The sequence below is a fragment of the Acomys russatus genome, chromosome 5 (genome assembly GCF_903995435.1).
Source record: "Acomys russatus chromosome 5, mAcoRus1.1, whole genome shotgun sequence".
Taxonomy (NCBI): Eukaryota; Metazoa; Chordata; class Mammalia; order Rodentia; family Muridae; genus Acomys; species Acomys russatus.
The window spans coordinates 21,928,075-21,943,501 of NC_067141.1; the positions used below are offsets into that span (position 1 = coordinate 21,928,075).

General features: G+C 48.1%; 1 protein-coding gene across 3 annotated transcripts in view; it reads left to right on the forward strand.

Moving 5' to 3' along the window:
• Nucleotides 1–15,427, forward strand: part of Ap2a2 (adaptor related protein complex 2 subunit alpha 2) — a 71,693-nt gene that overhangs the window by 41,806 nt on the left and 14,460 nt on the right. The window contains exons 5-10 of one of the 3 annotated variants that reach the window (XM_051145667.1): nt 947–1,076; nt 3,453–3,554; nt 6,688–6,796; nt 8,472–8,622; nt 10,511–10,679; nt 11,876–12,013. In XM_051145667.1, coding sequence (XP_051001624.1) covers nt 947–1,076; nt 3,453–3,554; nt 6,688–6,796; nt 8,472–8,622; nt 10,511–10,679; nt 11,876–12,013 — 799 coding nt within the window. Of the gene's footprint in view, nt 1–910; nt 1,077–3,452; nt 3,555–6,687; nt 6,797–8,471; nt 8,623–10,510; nt 10,680–11,875; nt 12,014–15,427 lie in introns of those variants that run through there. The other 2 variants (XM_051145668.1, XM_051145666.1) reach the window with 2 other exon arrangements.

Here is a 15,427-nt window from a genome sequence, read left to right on the forward strand (position 1 = left end):
CCTCTTTCCTGCTTCTTGGCAGGCTCTGGTAGGGTGAAGGGGAGCCCCCAGAGCTCCTCTGTCTTCAGCAGAGCAGAAAACAGCTGCCTCCCTGCTAGGTGTCTACACCTACTCACAACCTTCTTCTTTTGGCCTCTGGGTGGCCTTGGAAGGGGAAGAGAGAGAGAGTACAACACTCCCTGACATTGGAGGCGGCCTCAGGCCCTCTCGTGCACAGTGTGGCTGGAAGGCAGCAGCTGTGTGCAGTGGATATAAGGCAAAGCAGGGAGCACAGCAGTTGCATGTAGGTGCTGATGTGAGGCTGCAGGCCGGGCCAGGACACAGATGTGCTTTCTCTTAAGACTTTTCAGTTAGATTTGGACATAGTGACATAAACTGGTAATCTTAGCATTCAGGAGGCTGAGACAGGAGATCTTGAGCTTGGTTAAGTGTACGATACATGATGTCATCCTGTATCAAACCACAATGAAAAGCCAAAGAAAAAGAGACACCACTTCTTGACCAGGACAAGACACCCTGAGCCTGCTGCCTCAGCCTCGTGGAGCAGGGGAAGTGAGGGGAGCAGGACACATTTTGTAGGCAAAGTGAAGAAGCCTCTTGTATTTCAGGCCTCCAATCTGTTTCTGCTGTAATGGGGATGGGGGGTGGGGAGCACAGGGAAGAGGATGTAGTCTTGTGGTTCAGAGAGGAGCACCATTGTCATGGCTGGCCTCTACAGTCCATCTTGTGTTCAGTGTCCAGGAGCCAGAGAGCACACAGTGTAGCCTTTTGCCTGTAGCTGGCTGTCCTGCTTGAACTGTGTCCTTCAGAGTGACCTGTGCAGGGCTGGCATGTTGAGCTGTGTGGGACTTCCTGACCCACAGGTGCTCTCCATGCAGCTCCATACCTGCTTGGCTTAGCCTGAGAGGTCACCGGTCTTCTGAGTGACCGGAGTTGTCTTTTCCAGAGACACCATGGATAGTGTGAAGCAGAGCGCAGCTCTTTGCTTGTTGCGCCTGTACAGGACATCGCCTGACCTAGTTCCCATGGGCGACTGGACATCTCGCGTGGTACACCTCCTCAATGACCAGCACTTGGTGAGTGTCTGAGTTTCATTCCACTCTCAACCACCCAGTAACCTTTCCAGAAGAGTGGTGTAGAGTGGCCCCTTGAGACTTGGGATCCTCTGCAGCTAGGCACACAGGCCACCAGCACCCTGCTGTGGCAAGCCAGTTCCCCAGGGAGCCCGTTTATGCAGGGTGATTCCCACTTAGTAGCTGTGGGTGTGCGGCTGTGATGGGTGTATTCCACTTCTTAGCTAAGTGCCAGTGTGCCACTCTTACTAAATCACCCATATTATAGAAGAGGACTGAAAGGCTGTGATTTTATGACTAAGGTTGCTCAGCTGGGTGGGAAACAGCTGTGGGCCACGGCCTCTGCTGCTTAGACTGTTGAGCAAGTTCTGGAGACATGGCTGGGGTCAGGCAAGTGTGTTATCTAGGCCTGTCTCCCCCCCCCCACCCCCCCTGATAATCTGTTGTGAAAGTTAAAGATTGTTAGATGCACATTGAGAGAACAGTACATGGGGCTTGCATTGGACGCTTTGGATGACAGCCATTCACGCTGTCCCTGTGTTGTGCCTTCTTGTGCTTGCTGAGATAGGAGTTAGAATAGATCTTGAAGGGAGTGCAGGGAGGGTAGCGGGCCCTGGAGAGGGGCCGGCCGTGCTGCTGTGAGTGTGCCCCAAGCACTTAGACTTTGAAGTGTGAGTACCTTCTGGGGGTCAGAAGATGTTGCCAGAGGCCATCAGCTGCATCAGACAAAACTTTGTAAATTGTAAACAGTTGGACTTTGCTAGTTTTAAAGCTGAGGAAACCAAGACTCAGAAAGATTAAACTTCTTATAGCCATAATGTGCCAGACTTAAACCAGGTTTTCAGAGGCTGTGAAAGTCAGGTGTCCTACAAATGTGCAGATGAACCAACTGTGAGGAGTGTTGAGCAGTGTTTGTGCTAGTTCAGAGTTCTGGCTGTGATATCAAGTCATTTCCAGAAAGCAAGGCTGGGTCTTTGGTGCCAGGACACTGCCTCTCTGGATACTGATTCTGTGACCCCAGTTTCTTGGTTGCTTTTGGCTTTTCACATGCATGCATGTTATTTTGCTAGCATCATGGCTAGTGGCAGAAACTCAGTTCAAAGTAGGAAAGGTCAGGGCGTCATATCTAGACCCACAGGCCCTCCTTAGTAACCCAGCATGCTCTTTAGCTGTTCCAACCCTTGTCCAGCTTTGCTACTGTAGAAGACCGGAGATGCTGCTCTCCCAGTCTCATGCTTAGGGGCTCTAAGGTGTCAGATGCCTGCTTATAGTGGGCTTGATGCCTCTTCTGAGAACAGTGTTTATTCACAAGGCAAAGGACCTGCATGAGATCAGGAATGCTCAGAAGCCATCAGCCATGGTGGCCGTTAAGTGGGGATGAGGTTGAGCAGATGACCTAGAGCCTTGAGGACTGAGCTGCTGTCTGGGGAAGAGATCTGGAGATGGAGCAAAAGGCCAGGGTTGCCCTATATCCACCTGAGGCCAGGGGACACTTGAGGACCATGTACTTGCATATTGCACTGTGCTTCTGGTTTTTAGCTTCCTGTGAGGCCACAGACGATGGGAGAACAAACCATGCTGTGGAGGGAGGCCAAGTCGGTGGCCAGCAGTTTTGTATTTGCACATAGCTTGAGTAGTTATCTTTCTTGGATTTGGCCTATTCCAAATGTTAGGAACCCACCAATGCCTGACTCCCAACCTGATGGAATTTACTTTTGGTTTTGAGCCAGTAACTTGCCGAATAGCTCAGGCTGGCCTTGAAGTAACGTTTCTGCCTCTTCCTCTGAAGTACTGTGATTACAGATGTGCCATACGGGCAGGCCAGAGATTCCTTTACTTAACTAAGATCTTTCAAAAGATATGTACTGGAGCGGGTGTTTGTTATCCTGGGAAAGAGGTAGACCTAAGGTCTCATAGGGGACTGCTGTGCTGCGTGGGGTTCGAGCAGCTCCCATTTGAGCCAGGCAGTGTGTGGGGGACTCTACAGAGTAGCAGTCTGCAGCTAAGACAAGACACAGCAGGGTTGTGAAGATTCAAATAAGGTGGAAGGTTCTGTCTCCCACTACATTGGACACAGTAATTAAAGGCAACTAGAGTGGATGGGGACAAAGGTACACAGGTGACAAAGTCTCTCAAGCTTTCTAGTTGCAGCCTAGCACTGCCTTCATCTGCAAGTACCTAGGCCAAGCTGGACTAGATGCCCAGTTTCCAGAGAGAAAGTGGACCCAGGAGCAGACAGTATGCCCTGCCTCAGTTTTGCAGACCTCATGCCAGTTAGGGCAGGCCTGGGGACCAGGTGGCTGTACACCGTAGGGTGCATGTGCATAACTGTGACTTATGGTGCCTGTAGGCCTCCTGATTGCAGTCTCTGTCTTTCAGGGGGTAGTGACTGCTGCAACTAGCCTCATCACCACACTGGCCCAGAAGAATCCTGAGGAGTTCAAGACCTCTGTCTCCCTAGCCGTCTCCCGACTGAGCAGAGTAAGTCTGTGGTAGAGACAGACAGCAGGGTGGATTTGATCTTTGTTGCTTGATGAATTATTATGTAACATTTTAGAATGCATGATATTTGACCCACATTGTAAATTCTAGAATAAAAAGTTTGTCCCTGCCAGTGCTTGACACATTTCTTTCTCTTTTCATTCAAAAGCACTCTGCTCTATCCAGAGTGCTTATTGAGGGGCAGTTGCCAGTGCCAAGCATTCTCCTGTCTGCTCTCCTAAGAGGGAGAGCCTCTTAGCTGATATATTCCCCACCCACATTCCCTGCCCTGGCTTTGTATCTGATTTTGTCACAGGTCTGTGTGGCCTGTTTTTACTTTGTACGTGTCTGTCTGGCAGCCTTGTGTGTGAACCCTTCACTTTTGTTTGGAGTAGCTGTTGCTGCTATTCTGGGCCTGTAGAGAAGTGGCTGTTGGATGCAACAAAGTGTAGTCATCTCTGTTCTGTCAAGCCTTTTGTTCCTTTCTGCTTGGAGACAATCATCAATGGCTAGCTGTGAGCAGCCCAGGGTGTCTCATGGTCTACATGTTTGTGAAATGTTGGTAGCAGTGGGATTCATGGCTCAGGTTGTAAGGCTGTTTAGTGGCTTCCACAGTAGGTGCTGTTCACCGCAGCAATGCTCCTGCACTGCTCCTGCCTGAGTCTGCTCATGCTGGCCTCTTGGAGTTGTATCTTGTGTGTGACGTGGTCATCATTGAGGCATTCACAACTCAGGCTCTGGAATAGCAGTGTGTCCTCTTATCCACTAAACCATCTCCTCAGCTCGGAAGGTGGGTAGTATTCTGTCTCATGGGTGTTTTGCATATTTTGGTTGCTGTGGATAGTGCTGTTAGTGGCTTTGTGAATGTCTCCTCTATGTGCTACTTTCTCTTTTGGGAATAGAATTGCTGGATTAGATGCTAATTTTGTTTTTGTAAAGGAACTGACATACTGTTTGCACAGCACCTGCAGTATTTTACATTTCCATCAGCAGTACACAAGGGCTCTAAGTTTCCCACATCCTCACCTGCGCGTGTGGGCGTGTGTGTCTTTATTTTAGTGTGTATATGTGTGCACATCATGGCTCATGGAGGTCAGAGGACAGCTTTTACAAGTTGGTTCTCTTCATTTTCAAAAAGGATTTGTTATTTGAATTATATGTAGGTGTGTCTGTCTGCATGTGTGTATGCACATGTGAGTGCAGAGGCATCAGATTCCCTGGAGGTGGAGTATAGATAGTTGTTGGCTGCCTGATAAGGATTCTGGGAACTGAACTTGGGGCCTCTAGAAAGGCAGCAAGTGCTCTTAAATACACATCGGAAAGAGGAATCCTACTGGGCCTGTCCCTGCATTTCCCAGAGGTGGTGTGGGGCTTGCTCTTGCCCAGCTTGGCTGCTTGCTGTCTACCTTCCTGGCTTAGTTCTTTCCAGACTCTCCTGCCATCTCTCTTTCTCCTTCCTTCTTTATATAGAGTTCCAGGCATTGGTCTCAGGTTCTCAGGCTTGTGAGGCTTTTTTGCCCACCACCCCCCATTTTCCCTGGTTTTGAGACAAGGTCTTGCTCTGTAGCCTAGGCTGGATTTGAACTGGCGGTCCTCTTCCCCCTCCCAAGTGCTGGGACTAGGTGTGCACCACCATGCTACTATGCAGGCATGCTTTTTGTTGTTGTTGTTGTTGTTGGTGGTGGTGGTGGTGTGAGGTGTTTCTTGTGATCTTGATTTGCATTTTCTAATGATGAAGTTGGCCATTTTTCCATTACTCATTGACCATGTGCTCGTCTCCTCTGCAGAAATGACAAATCCCACTTTTTTTTGTTGTTGTTGCTTTCTCTCCCCACTGGGAGTCAGTGTTGGGATTGAACCTGTGGCCTGAGTCTAGGTGGTTTTCCATCCCTGAGCTGCACCTCTAGTTCCTTCTCTGTTGCAGCTTTAGGGACCGCATCTGGTGTGCTCCACGGACCACACTAAGTCCTCTGCAGAGTATCCACTTGGTCTTCTCTGTTGCGTTCTCCTACTTGGTTCCTGTTTATGTCTTTGTTGTCTTCTTTCTTGCTAAACATTTAGAGTTTTCCTTGCCTCTTTGGTATAAATAGATTCATTTAAAGCTGCAGGTTTCTCTCTGAGCATGAAATAGTTCGAAAATAAACATTGGAAGGATGAATCCTATTGGGCCTGCCCCTGCATTTCTCAGAGGTGGTGTGGGGCTTGTTTTTATCTGGCTTGGCTGCTTTCTGTGCCTTCCTTGCCTGTTTAGTCCTTTCCTGACTCTGCTGCCTGTGGCAGGGGTGTCCACAACCTGAGTCTCGGATAGTATCATAAGAATGAGCTTTCTAGAATGTGTTCACTTATGGCTAAAGGGTCACACAGGTACACTTTTAGGGAGGGAGCAACCTTGAGTCCTTAAAACAAGAGGTAACAAGTAGCTAGGCATGGTGGTACAATCCCAGTACTTAGGAAATAGAGGTGGGTGGATCTCTATGAGTTCAAGGCTAACCTCGTCTACAAAGTTTGAGTTCCAGGACAGCCAGGGCCATTGCACATAGAAATCCTGTCTCAAAAACGAAAGCAAAACAGAGGTAACAAGAGGTGGAGAGGACACAGGGCTGTGTGTTGATGGAGACAGCAGTGGCAGCTGTGGTCACAGCTAGGCCAGGGGCCATATTGGATTAGGAGGTGGAGATTGTAATTAGAGCAAGTGCTACTTGGCTCAGGCTTGGGGCCTGTGGGGTGTGGGTCAGAATGTTAGCTTCTTGGGCTGTCCCTTTCCTTCTGAGTGACCTTGATGTACTTTCTTTAGTGTTTATTTTCCAGCCCACAGAAGAAAGACTAATTCCTTCCCCAGGTGTTGAGGGATGGTTGCTGCTTGGCTAGTGCTTGCTCACCTGTGCTCAAGGGTACCAGAGCCTTTGTGGTAACAGCATTTGGATATGTCCCCTGAAAGGGATGCATAGTCCCTTTCACTGTGAGCTGATGTGGCCATGCCAGCTTCTCTTTGAGGGGAGACAGGAAACAGTATTGAATATACTGAATACTGCAAACTTCTCAGAAGGCCTGGCCCAGGGAGCCAGGGTGGCTTTTCTATGGGACCCTGTGGAGGCTCCTGAGGACAGCCTCTTACCATTCACCTGTCTTACAGATTGTGACGTCTGCATCAACAGATCTTCAGGACTATACTTATTACTTTGTCCCAGCTCCTTGGCTGTCAGTCAAACTTCTGAGACTGCTGCAGTGCTACCCACCCCCAGGTAATGTTCCCTGAAGCCCTTCTAGGTGTTTCTTGCAGCACTTCCACCACGTGGTGTTCCTCCAAACCCCCTTCCGTGATGCTCCTTACAGCCCCCTACTCCATGGCCATAGACTCAGTTCACCCCAGACTCTTCACAAGGGAGAATTTAGTTTCTTAGTTGTTTACTGAGTGTAAAGGAGATTAGGAGGTGTTTCAGAGAGAAGTGTTGGCGTGACAGCCACAAGGACCTGAGTTCAGTCTACAGCACTGACATGAAAAGCCAGACATGCGGGGGTGAGGGTAGGGGGTGTCTAGTGAAAGCTACTGGCAAGTCTTATGTTGCAATGAGACCCTATTTACTCTGTGTGTGTATTGTGAGTGCATGGACCACAACATGCATGTGGAGACCAGAGGGTAACTTACGGGAATCGGTTCTCTCCTTCCACATACAGTGTTTGAGGATTAAACTCAGGTTGTTAGGCTGGATGGCAAACACCTTTATCCACTGGGAAATCTCACTGCCCCTTGTTTTGTTCTTTTTCTTCTTTTTAAAAAATGATTATTTATTTTGTTTTGTTTCATTTTATTTTTTGACATAGGGTTTCTCTGTGTAGCCCTGGCTGTCCTAGACTTACTTGGTAGACCAGGCTGGCCTCTAACTCACAGAAATCTGCCTGTCTCTGCCTCCCTGAGTGCTGAGATTATAGGCGTGCACCACTATGCCTGGCTATGAGTATTTATTTTATGCGAACCTGCATGTACGTTTATGTTAGGGTGTTAGATTTCCTAGAGCTGGAGTTATAGACAGTTGTGAGCTGCTGGGAAATTGGGTCCTTTGGGAAAACAGCCAATGCGCTTAACTGCTCGCCCATCTTTCTAGCCCCTTGTTTTCTTCTTTTTTTTTTTTTTTCTCAAAATAATTTATTTTTATTTTATGTACATTGGTGTTTTGCCTACATGTATGTCTGTGTGAGGGTGTCATATCCCCTACAACTGGAGTTATAGACATTTGTGAGCTGGCATGTGGGTGCTGGGATTTGAACTTGGGTCCTCTGGAAGAGCGGTGGGCATTTGTAACCTCTGAGCCATCTCTCCAGCTCCCCTTGTTTTGTTCTTAATGAGACAGGGCCTTATGTAATTCGGTGTGGCCTCGAATCTACTAGATAGTCTTGAACTCGTAACTCTCATGGACTGCCTTCTAAGTGCTTTGAAACAGGCATGCGTTACAGTGGCTGCCTTTAAGGGCTCTTTGTTTTGTTTTTTATTTTTGTTTTGTTTTGTTGTTGTTGCTCATTGTCTATTTGTTAAGCTTCAAACCAAATTAAAACATTAAAAAAAATGTTGCTGTATATTTTCTCTGTTTCTGAGGTGATAACAGAGAGGGGAAAAAAACTCGTTGTCTGTGAAGCTCCTTAGGTGTTTGCTCATAATTCTTTGATTTTATGACTAACATGCTCTGTCTAAATGGAAGTGCTTTGTGCCATCTGAATTAGGAGCAGGTGTGGCTCATGTTTATGACACAGGGAGCTATCCCACGGCAATTTACAAATGCTTCCAGTCATATTTGCAGCTGGGAATAACTACCAAAGGTACCCACAGGACCAGCAGAGTATAGGAGGCCTCTTGCCTAAGTGTGGGGTCTGGCTAGTAGGATGAGTGCCCAGGAGCCCAGCTGACAGTTTTGTCTTGCCCAGAAGACCCTGCGGTGCGTGGCCGCCTGACTGAGTGCTTGGAGACCATCCTGAACAAGGCCCAGGAGCCACCCAAGTCCAAGAAGGTCCAGCATTCAAATGCCAAGAACGCTGTGCTGTTTGAGGCCATCAGCCTGATCATCCACCATGACAGGTGAGCCACTCTCGGCAGCACATCCTTTTCAGAGCAGCAGGTGCTCAGGGTCTGTTGTTGGTGCAGATGTTGACAGGTGACCTCTCCTCTAGTCTTAGTCTCTGTGGGGTAAGACCACTTACTCCTCTTCTCCAGCTCATGTGCCCTTTCTGGCCCCAGGGCATCCCTGCTAGATAAGTTTCTGCCTGTGTCATCATCTCTAGAGCTGCATCTTGCTTCTGAGTATTCCAAGTGGCTTCTCTGAAAGGAAGGGGCATCTGTGTGCTGTTAGCTTTGCTGCTCAGGGAGGCATACTCCAGTATTGTGGAGTCTCCTGGGGCAGTGATAGTGACAACCCCCAGCTGTCATAGAGGGTCATGGGTGGGCCACAGGCCGTGGTTGTTTTACACAGCACAGGCTTGATTCTGGTCTTTCATGCTCAGCTGTGGTGGTGTGTCTTTGTGTGTGCCTGTGGCACTGTTCTCTGGGTCTGTGCCAGAAGCATGCGGCTCAGGAGCTGGGCGTAGCAGACAGAGCTCTGGCCTGCTTGGAACCAGCTGCTTTTGATAGTCACTTAGATAAATGTTGCTGTGACAGGCTGGGCGGTGATGGCGCATGCCTTTAATCCCAGTGCTCAGGAGGCAGAGGCAGGCAGATCGCTGAGTTCAAGGCTAGCCTGGTCTACAAAGAGAGTTCCAGGATAGCCAATACAGAGAAACCTTGCCTCAAAAAACAGTCTGGCAATCTGGAGCAGGGATGAGAATGAACTATTACAAACAAAACTTGCAAGCCAGATAGATATGCTGGTGCACGCCTGTAATCCCAGCACTCAGGGAGGCAGAGGCAGACGAATCTGAGTTAGAGGCCAGCCTGGTCTACAAAGTGAGTCCAGGACAGCCAAGACTAACCAGAGGAACCCTGTCTTGAAAAACCAAACCAAACCAAAGGTCCCGAAGAAACTTAAGTAAGGAAGAGTAGTTTTTTTTTTTTTTTTTTTTAATGGGTTAGCCTGTGTTCTGCATTTATAGCCCTCACCACTTACTTAACCTAGTCCGGTTTCCTGCACAGCCCTCTCTGCTCAAGGCTGGCTGCTGTCCAAGTCACTTTTTTAGACACAACTTGAAGAAAGTGAAACCTTGGCCTACCAGAGCTTTCCAGAGTCCATTCTGGAATAGGGGAGATTCATTAGAAAGCCAGGCATGGTGGTGCATGCCTTTACTCTCAGCACTTGGGAGGCAGAGGCAGGTGGATCTCTGTGAGTTTGAGGCTATCCTGGTCTACAAAGAGAGTTCCAGGACAGCCAGGGCTATTACATGGAGAAACCCTGTCTCAAAAAAAAGAAGAGAAAAGAAAAGAAAGTCACCGCTTCTCCATTGCAGCTCCTCCTCACTGACTGTACCCCCTCTCTTTACAACAACCTTTTACTGTACTTCTTCCTCTGCCACTTCTCACTGCACTTCTTACTCTGCTGCCTCCTTACTGAGCCCCGTCTCACTGAACCCATTCTTTACTGAACCTCGTCCTTACTGTACCTCTGTTTTACTGTATCCCTCCTTACTGTACTGTCTGCTCCAGCATCCTCCCCAACCCTGCTGTATCTAGTCCTCATTCTCCTCCTCCTCCACTGCACTGCCTCCTCACTGTGCCCTCCTTACTACATCCCCTCCTTTTTTCTTTTTGGTTTTTCGAGGCAGGGTTTATCTGTGTAGCCTTGGCTGTCCTGGACTCTCTTTGTAGACCAGGCTGGCCTTGAACTCACAGGGATCCTCCTGCCTCTGCCTCCCGAGCGCTGGGATTAAAGGTGTGTGCCATCACGCCCGGCTGCATCCTCTCCTTTCTATACTCGTGTGTAGCTCACAGTCCTCTCTGACTGTATTCCCCTCATTACTGTGTCCCCTGCTCCTTGCAGTGAGCCAAACTTGCTTGTCCGTGCCTGCAACCAACTGGGCCAGTTCCTGCAGCACCGAGAGACAAACCTGCGCTACCTGGCTCTGGAGAGCATGTGCACGCTGGCCAGCTCTGAGTTCTCTCATGAGGCCGTCAAGACCCACATTGAGACTGTCATCAATGCCTTGAAGGTGTGCTTCTTGTTGGTCATGTGTAGCTGCCTTTATGTGCAGGCCGGAAGACTAGGAGGTACCTCCTGTGGGAGCCCCTTCAAACTGTTTAGTTTGGATACTAGAGTGCTTGCCTGCCACTTGTCATCTGCTGACTTGTGGGGTGAATGTGGCACCTGGGTGAGAAAGCTGTCCATCTTCCTGCAGTGAAGCCCTGCTATTCCCAAGGACATAGCACCTGGGAACAGAGCTCTAGCCAAGGACCGTGAGTGGAGTTTGTATCTCTTGTAGCAGTCCTGTTCCATGGTAGGATTTCATGTGACACTTGCTTGGGGTCCAAGACAGTATAGTTCAGTAAACAGAAACAGTTTTCTTTGACAGAAAGATGAAATATTTTGTTCTTCTTTCTAGCAAGGTTCACATTTTACAAACCAAAATTTCTTGTCAAGGATTTTAGATTTTTATTTATCTTTTATTTTTTTATTTTTTTAAGGACTAGAATCCCAGAAATTAAAGAACCTGACTGAGGTTACCTGCTCTCATGTCTCTGAGTGTGAGGGTGATATTATTAGTGTGCTTCTCTGGCTCTGGCGTGGCACTTGCTATCTACTGTACCCCCGTGTCAGATTAGTTCATTAGGGAACCATAGATGTAGACCTTTCATCTTTAGGGGTCTTTAGCTGTAGCGAAGTAGATCTTTTTTGTGTAAATCAAGAGGCATTTTGGTGTCTCTCTTGAACATGAGGTTGCATTTTAGATTTCGTCTAGTCCTGGTTCAGTGTCTGTTCTAGTTAGTCCCTTGGGTCATAAAGACATCTCTCATCTCAAATTTCTCTAACACTTGTTAGGTGTCCTCTGTCCTGCACTGGGCACCCTACACTGTTCTCCAGCACTGCAGGGAGGGGGCTACGACACCTGCACTGTGCTTCTCAAGCACATGTGTGGTAGGTTCTGGAGTCTCTTTCTCGTGCCACCTGGAGAGAAGCCTCGGAACCAGCTCCCAGGCAACACGGAAGGTCTTGGTCTGTGCCCACACAATGGAGAGGTCTTAGTGGCTTGTTCATTAGGCCAGAAGAGCTATTCAAAGTGGTGGGAGAGTGAACAGAGCTAGAACTGGGTCGCCATGACTTATCATGAACTCACACAGAGCAGTGGTTAGCTACTGACCATCAACAGCTTTGTAGGAGGGGCTTTCATTTTTGCCTTGTTTCTCCCAGACGGAACGAGACGTGAGTGTGCGGCAGCGGGCGGTGGATCTGCTCTACGCCATGTGTGACCGCAGCAATGCCCAGCAGATTGTGGCTGAGATGCTGAGCTACCTAGAGACGGCTGACTATTCCATCCGAGAGGAAATTGTGAGTCCTATAGCCTGAGGGGCTGCCCAAGCTGCTCCCTACTGTGGACATGTGTTCCAGTGGATGGTTTCTGAGTGGTTTTCAGTGACTGGCAGGCTTGCATGAGTGTCTGTGAGAAACTAGATAAAAGATTTCCTTGACATCAGCCTTTGTGTCTCTCTAGCCTTTCAATGCGATCTGACGGTACAGGTTGTAGTCACCTGTGCCAGGCAAGCACGAGCTGATTTTTTTTTATTTTTTATTTTATTTTATTTTATTTTATTTTATTTTTTTCACGAGCTGATTCTTAAGGGAAAATTTCTCCAAGATATTCTTATACTTTGAACATAGAGTTGCTGCAGCTTTCGTTTTCCTGGTGTCTCCTGGCATATTAGAGGTTAATGTTTAAGCTGTGGTCAGCCAGAGGGTCATGCACACGTGACCATTGTTATAGTCCAGCAGACTGCTTACTTAAAACCACTGTGTCTTAGGGAAGAAACAGGCATGTGTGACCACAGACGAGAGGCTCTGGCTTGCTTCACTTATCACTCCATGGCTGCTCTGTACCATAGTGACAGCAGACGGGGTGAGAGTGCAGCCGCAGCTATTGCTGTGAGCACAGCCTCTCTACTGCTCTATCTTGTGGAAAATATTTTCTCATGTGTCATTCCTGGAAGCAGAGTGCAATGTGAGGCTTCCTTGAGAACCAGTAGAGAGATGGGGCAACGTGGGCACTAGCTGGATTGCCTAGTCTGATGAGGAAGGGCTAGGCGGGCTAGGTGCTCACCCTGAGTTGTTTTGTGACTGTGCTGTGATCCCGGGAAGGGCCGGAGAGAGTAGAGGTCAAGAAGGCTTCTTGGAGGCAGCACCTCTAGTTGAGCCGTTGCCTAGGAAATGAGGTGCTAGAAGGGGAAGGGTCCACGTGGGGTTGGAAGCCATTGTCTGACACCAGGCCGGAGGTGCTGGGGCCTGGGGTCTGTGGCTTGGTCTTTGCCACTATAATGAAACTCTGGAGGGTTTTTGTTGTTGTTGTTTTGTTTTCTGTTCTATTTGTGTGCACACGTATGTCTTCTGGCATGTGTGTGCAGGTCAGGAGTTGAGTTGGTTCTTTCCTTCATCTATGTGGGTTTCAGGGATTAAACTCAGGTCATAAGATGAGGCAGTAAACACTGTCCACTGCTGAACCATTTTGCTGGTTTCCCTGAGATGATTGTAAAAGAAATGTTTATTTTCTTTCTTTTTTTTTTTTTTAGAGATGTTTATTTTCTATTCCAATTTTGGAGTTTCTGGCCCAAGATTGAGTAGACTCAAAGCTTTGGGTCTCAGTAGGCAAGCTACATGCTTCAACACGCTGCATGTGACAGTAGCTGGAACTAATGGTGAGCACACGGCTCACACTGTGGCCAGGAGGAAGAGTCAAAACAAGACCGCAGTCCACAGTCCCCCTTTAGGGCCCAGTTCCTGGTAACAGCAGGCTCTCCACTGATCTCCTTAAAAGTCTCACCAGCACCTCCTGTGCTGCCCTGGAGTCCAAGCCACTAACACTTGAACATTGGAGGACATTCAGGATCCTCCTATGCAGGCAGTGTGGGTGGGCAGAAGGGCTGGCCTTAGGCAGGATATGGCTGGACATGTGGCTTTTAGCTTTGGCCAGGCCTGAGTGGTATAGTCTGTGTGGGCCAGGCCCTCAGTCACCTTCATTAGATTGCTCTTGGTGGAATCTGTCAGTGTAGTTGTGTTGGTTTGCCCTCAACCCCCTATTGAAAACAATATTTTTTACATATAATATATTTTGTTCATGTTTTCCTTCTCTAATTCCTCCCAGATTCTTCCCACCTCCCAACTACAAGCCTTATGTTCTATTTTCTCTCTCCTTAACTTATTCATTATTTATTTATGTTGTTCTCCATGTTAGCCTTGGCTGCCCTGGACTCGCTTTGTAGACCAGGCTGGCCTTGAGCTCACAGCGATCCACCTGCCTCTGCCTCCCACCACCACACCTGGCCAATTTATTTATTTTTAATTTTTGAGATTATAATTACATTTTCCCTTTTTCCTTTTCAACCTGCCCATGTACTCTGTCCTTCAAATTCATGGCCTCTTTTCATTAATTGCTATTGCATGTGTGTGTGTATGCAGATACGTATCTATTCCTACATATGACCTGTAAGTACATATAATACTACTTTTGTGTTTTCAGGGCTGGCCCTTTGGCACTGGACAGCCAATTAGTGTGCTTTTCCCTGGGGAACACTCCCTCTCTCTCTTCCAGTTTTCCTCAGTTGCCTGTAGTTGTTTCTGTAGGGTGGAGGCCTTCTGGGCTTTTCCTTGTCCACTTTGGCATGTCTATTGATGTCCTCCTTGTTGAGCGCACATTTAAGCAGTCATGTTGGTGAGACTTTATGGATGTAGCTTCTGACATTACTATGAACACAGTGTCACAGAAAATTCCCCGCTCTTCTGGCTCTTAGGATTTTTCCTCTTCCATAGTGTTCTTCGGGTCAGCAGGGGTGAAGCTTCTAGTTAGGCGTTGGCTTGATTTCTCTGTTTGAAGAGATATGTGAGTGCTGTCTTCAGCAACAGGGCCTTACCATCAGTTTGTGGAGAGCAACCAGTAGATGTCTGGGGCCTTCCATGGGGCCCCTGTTGGCTCTGTTTCTTAACAATTAAACTTTATTATACAACCCAACTATCTTACACAAGAGGGGGGAAAGGTTAAAGGGAAACAAGAGTGGACCTTCCGGGATCTGTTCCACGGGACGGGTCCCTAGGTGTCTCTGGCCTGCACGCTTGTCCGGCCTGTTCGCTGATCCTTTTCCCGATCCATGTGTGCTCAAGCTGGGTCTGAACCTGCTGCTCCTCTCCCCTCTCCGAGTGCCTGTCTCTCACGTGCAAGGGGCGGTCTCTGCCTCCCATCCAGGGTTGATTAGAAACACAATAATAGCCCAGGTGCGGTTTGCTTTATGAATTCCAGGCCCAGGATGGCTCCACCCAGTCTATCTCAAGGTTAATCTCAGGGAGTATCCATGGTGTGTCCAAGGGCAAAGCCCGCCAAGACTGCTTTCACCTGTGACAAAGCTTACAGTCCTTCCCACAGGCCCCTTTGGCTAACAATTCAGCAAGATGGAGCCCATTCCTGGCACTGAAGGTTTTACTTGGTGGCTCAAGAAGTATAGTTAGGACACTGTCTCCCCTGCTGCTTTGGTGCTTCATTTAGATATCTTTTATATGTGTGTATTTTAGGTAGTTTTTACAGCAGTAGGTTTCAATATGCTTTTTCAAATGGCCTTTAGTGTTAGTTGTCCCTCCCCATATTCCCTCCTCTACCCTTCCTTCCACCTTCCTCCCCTTTTTGTTTTGTTTTGTTTTGGTTTTTTGTTTTGTTTTTTTGAGACAGGATTTTTTGTGTAGCCTTGGCTGTCCTGGATTCACTTT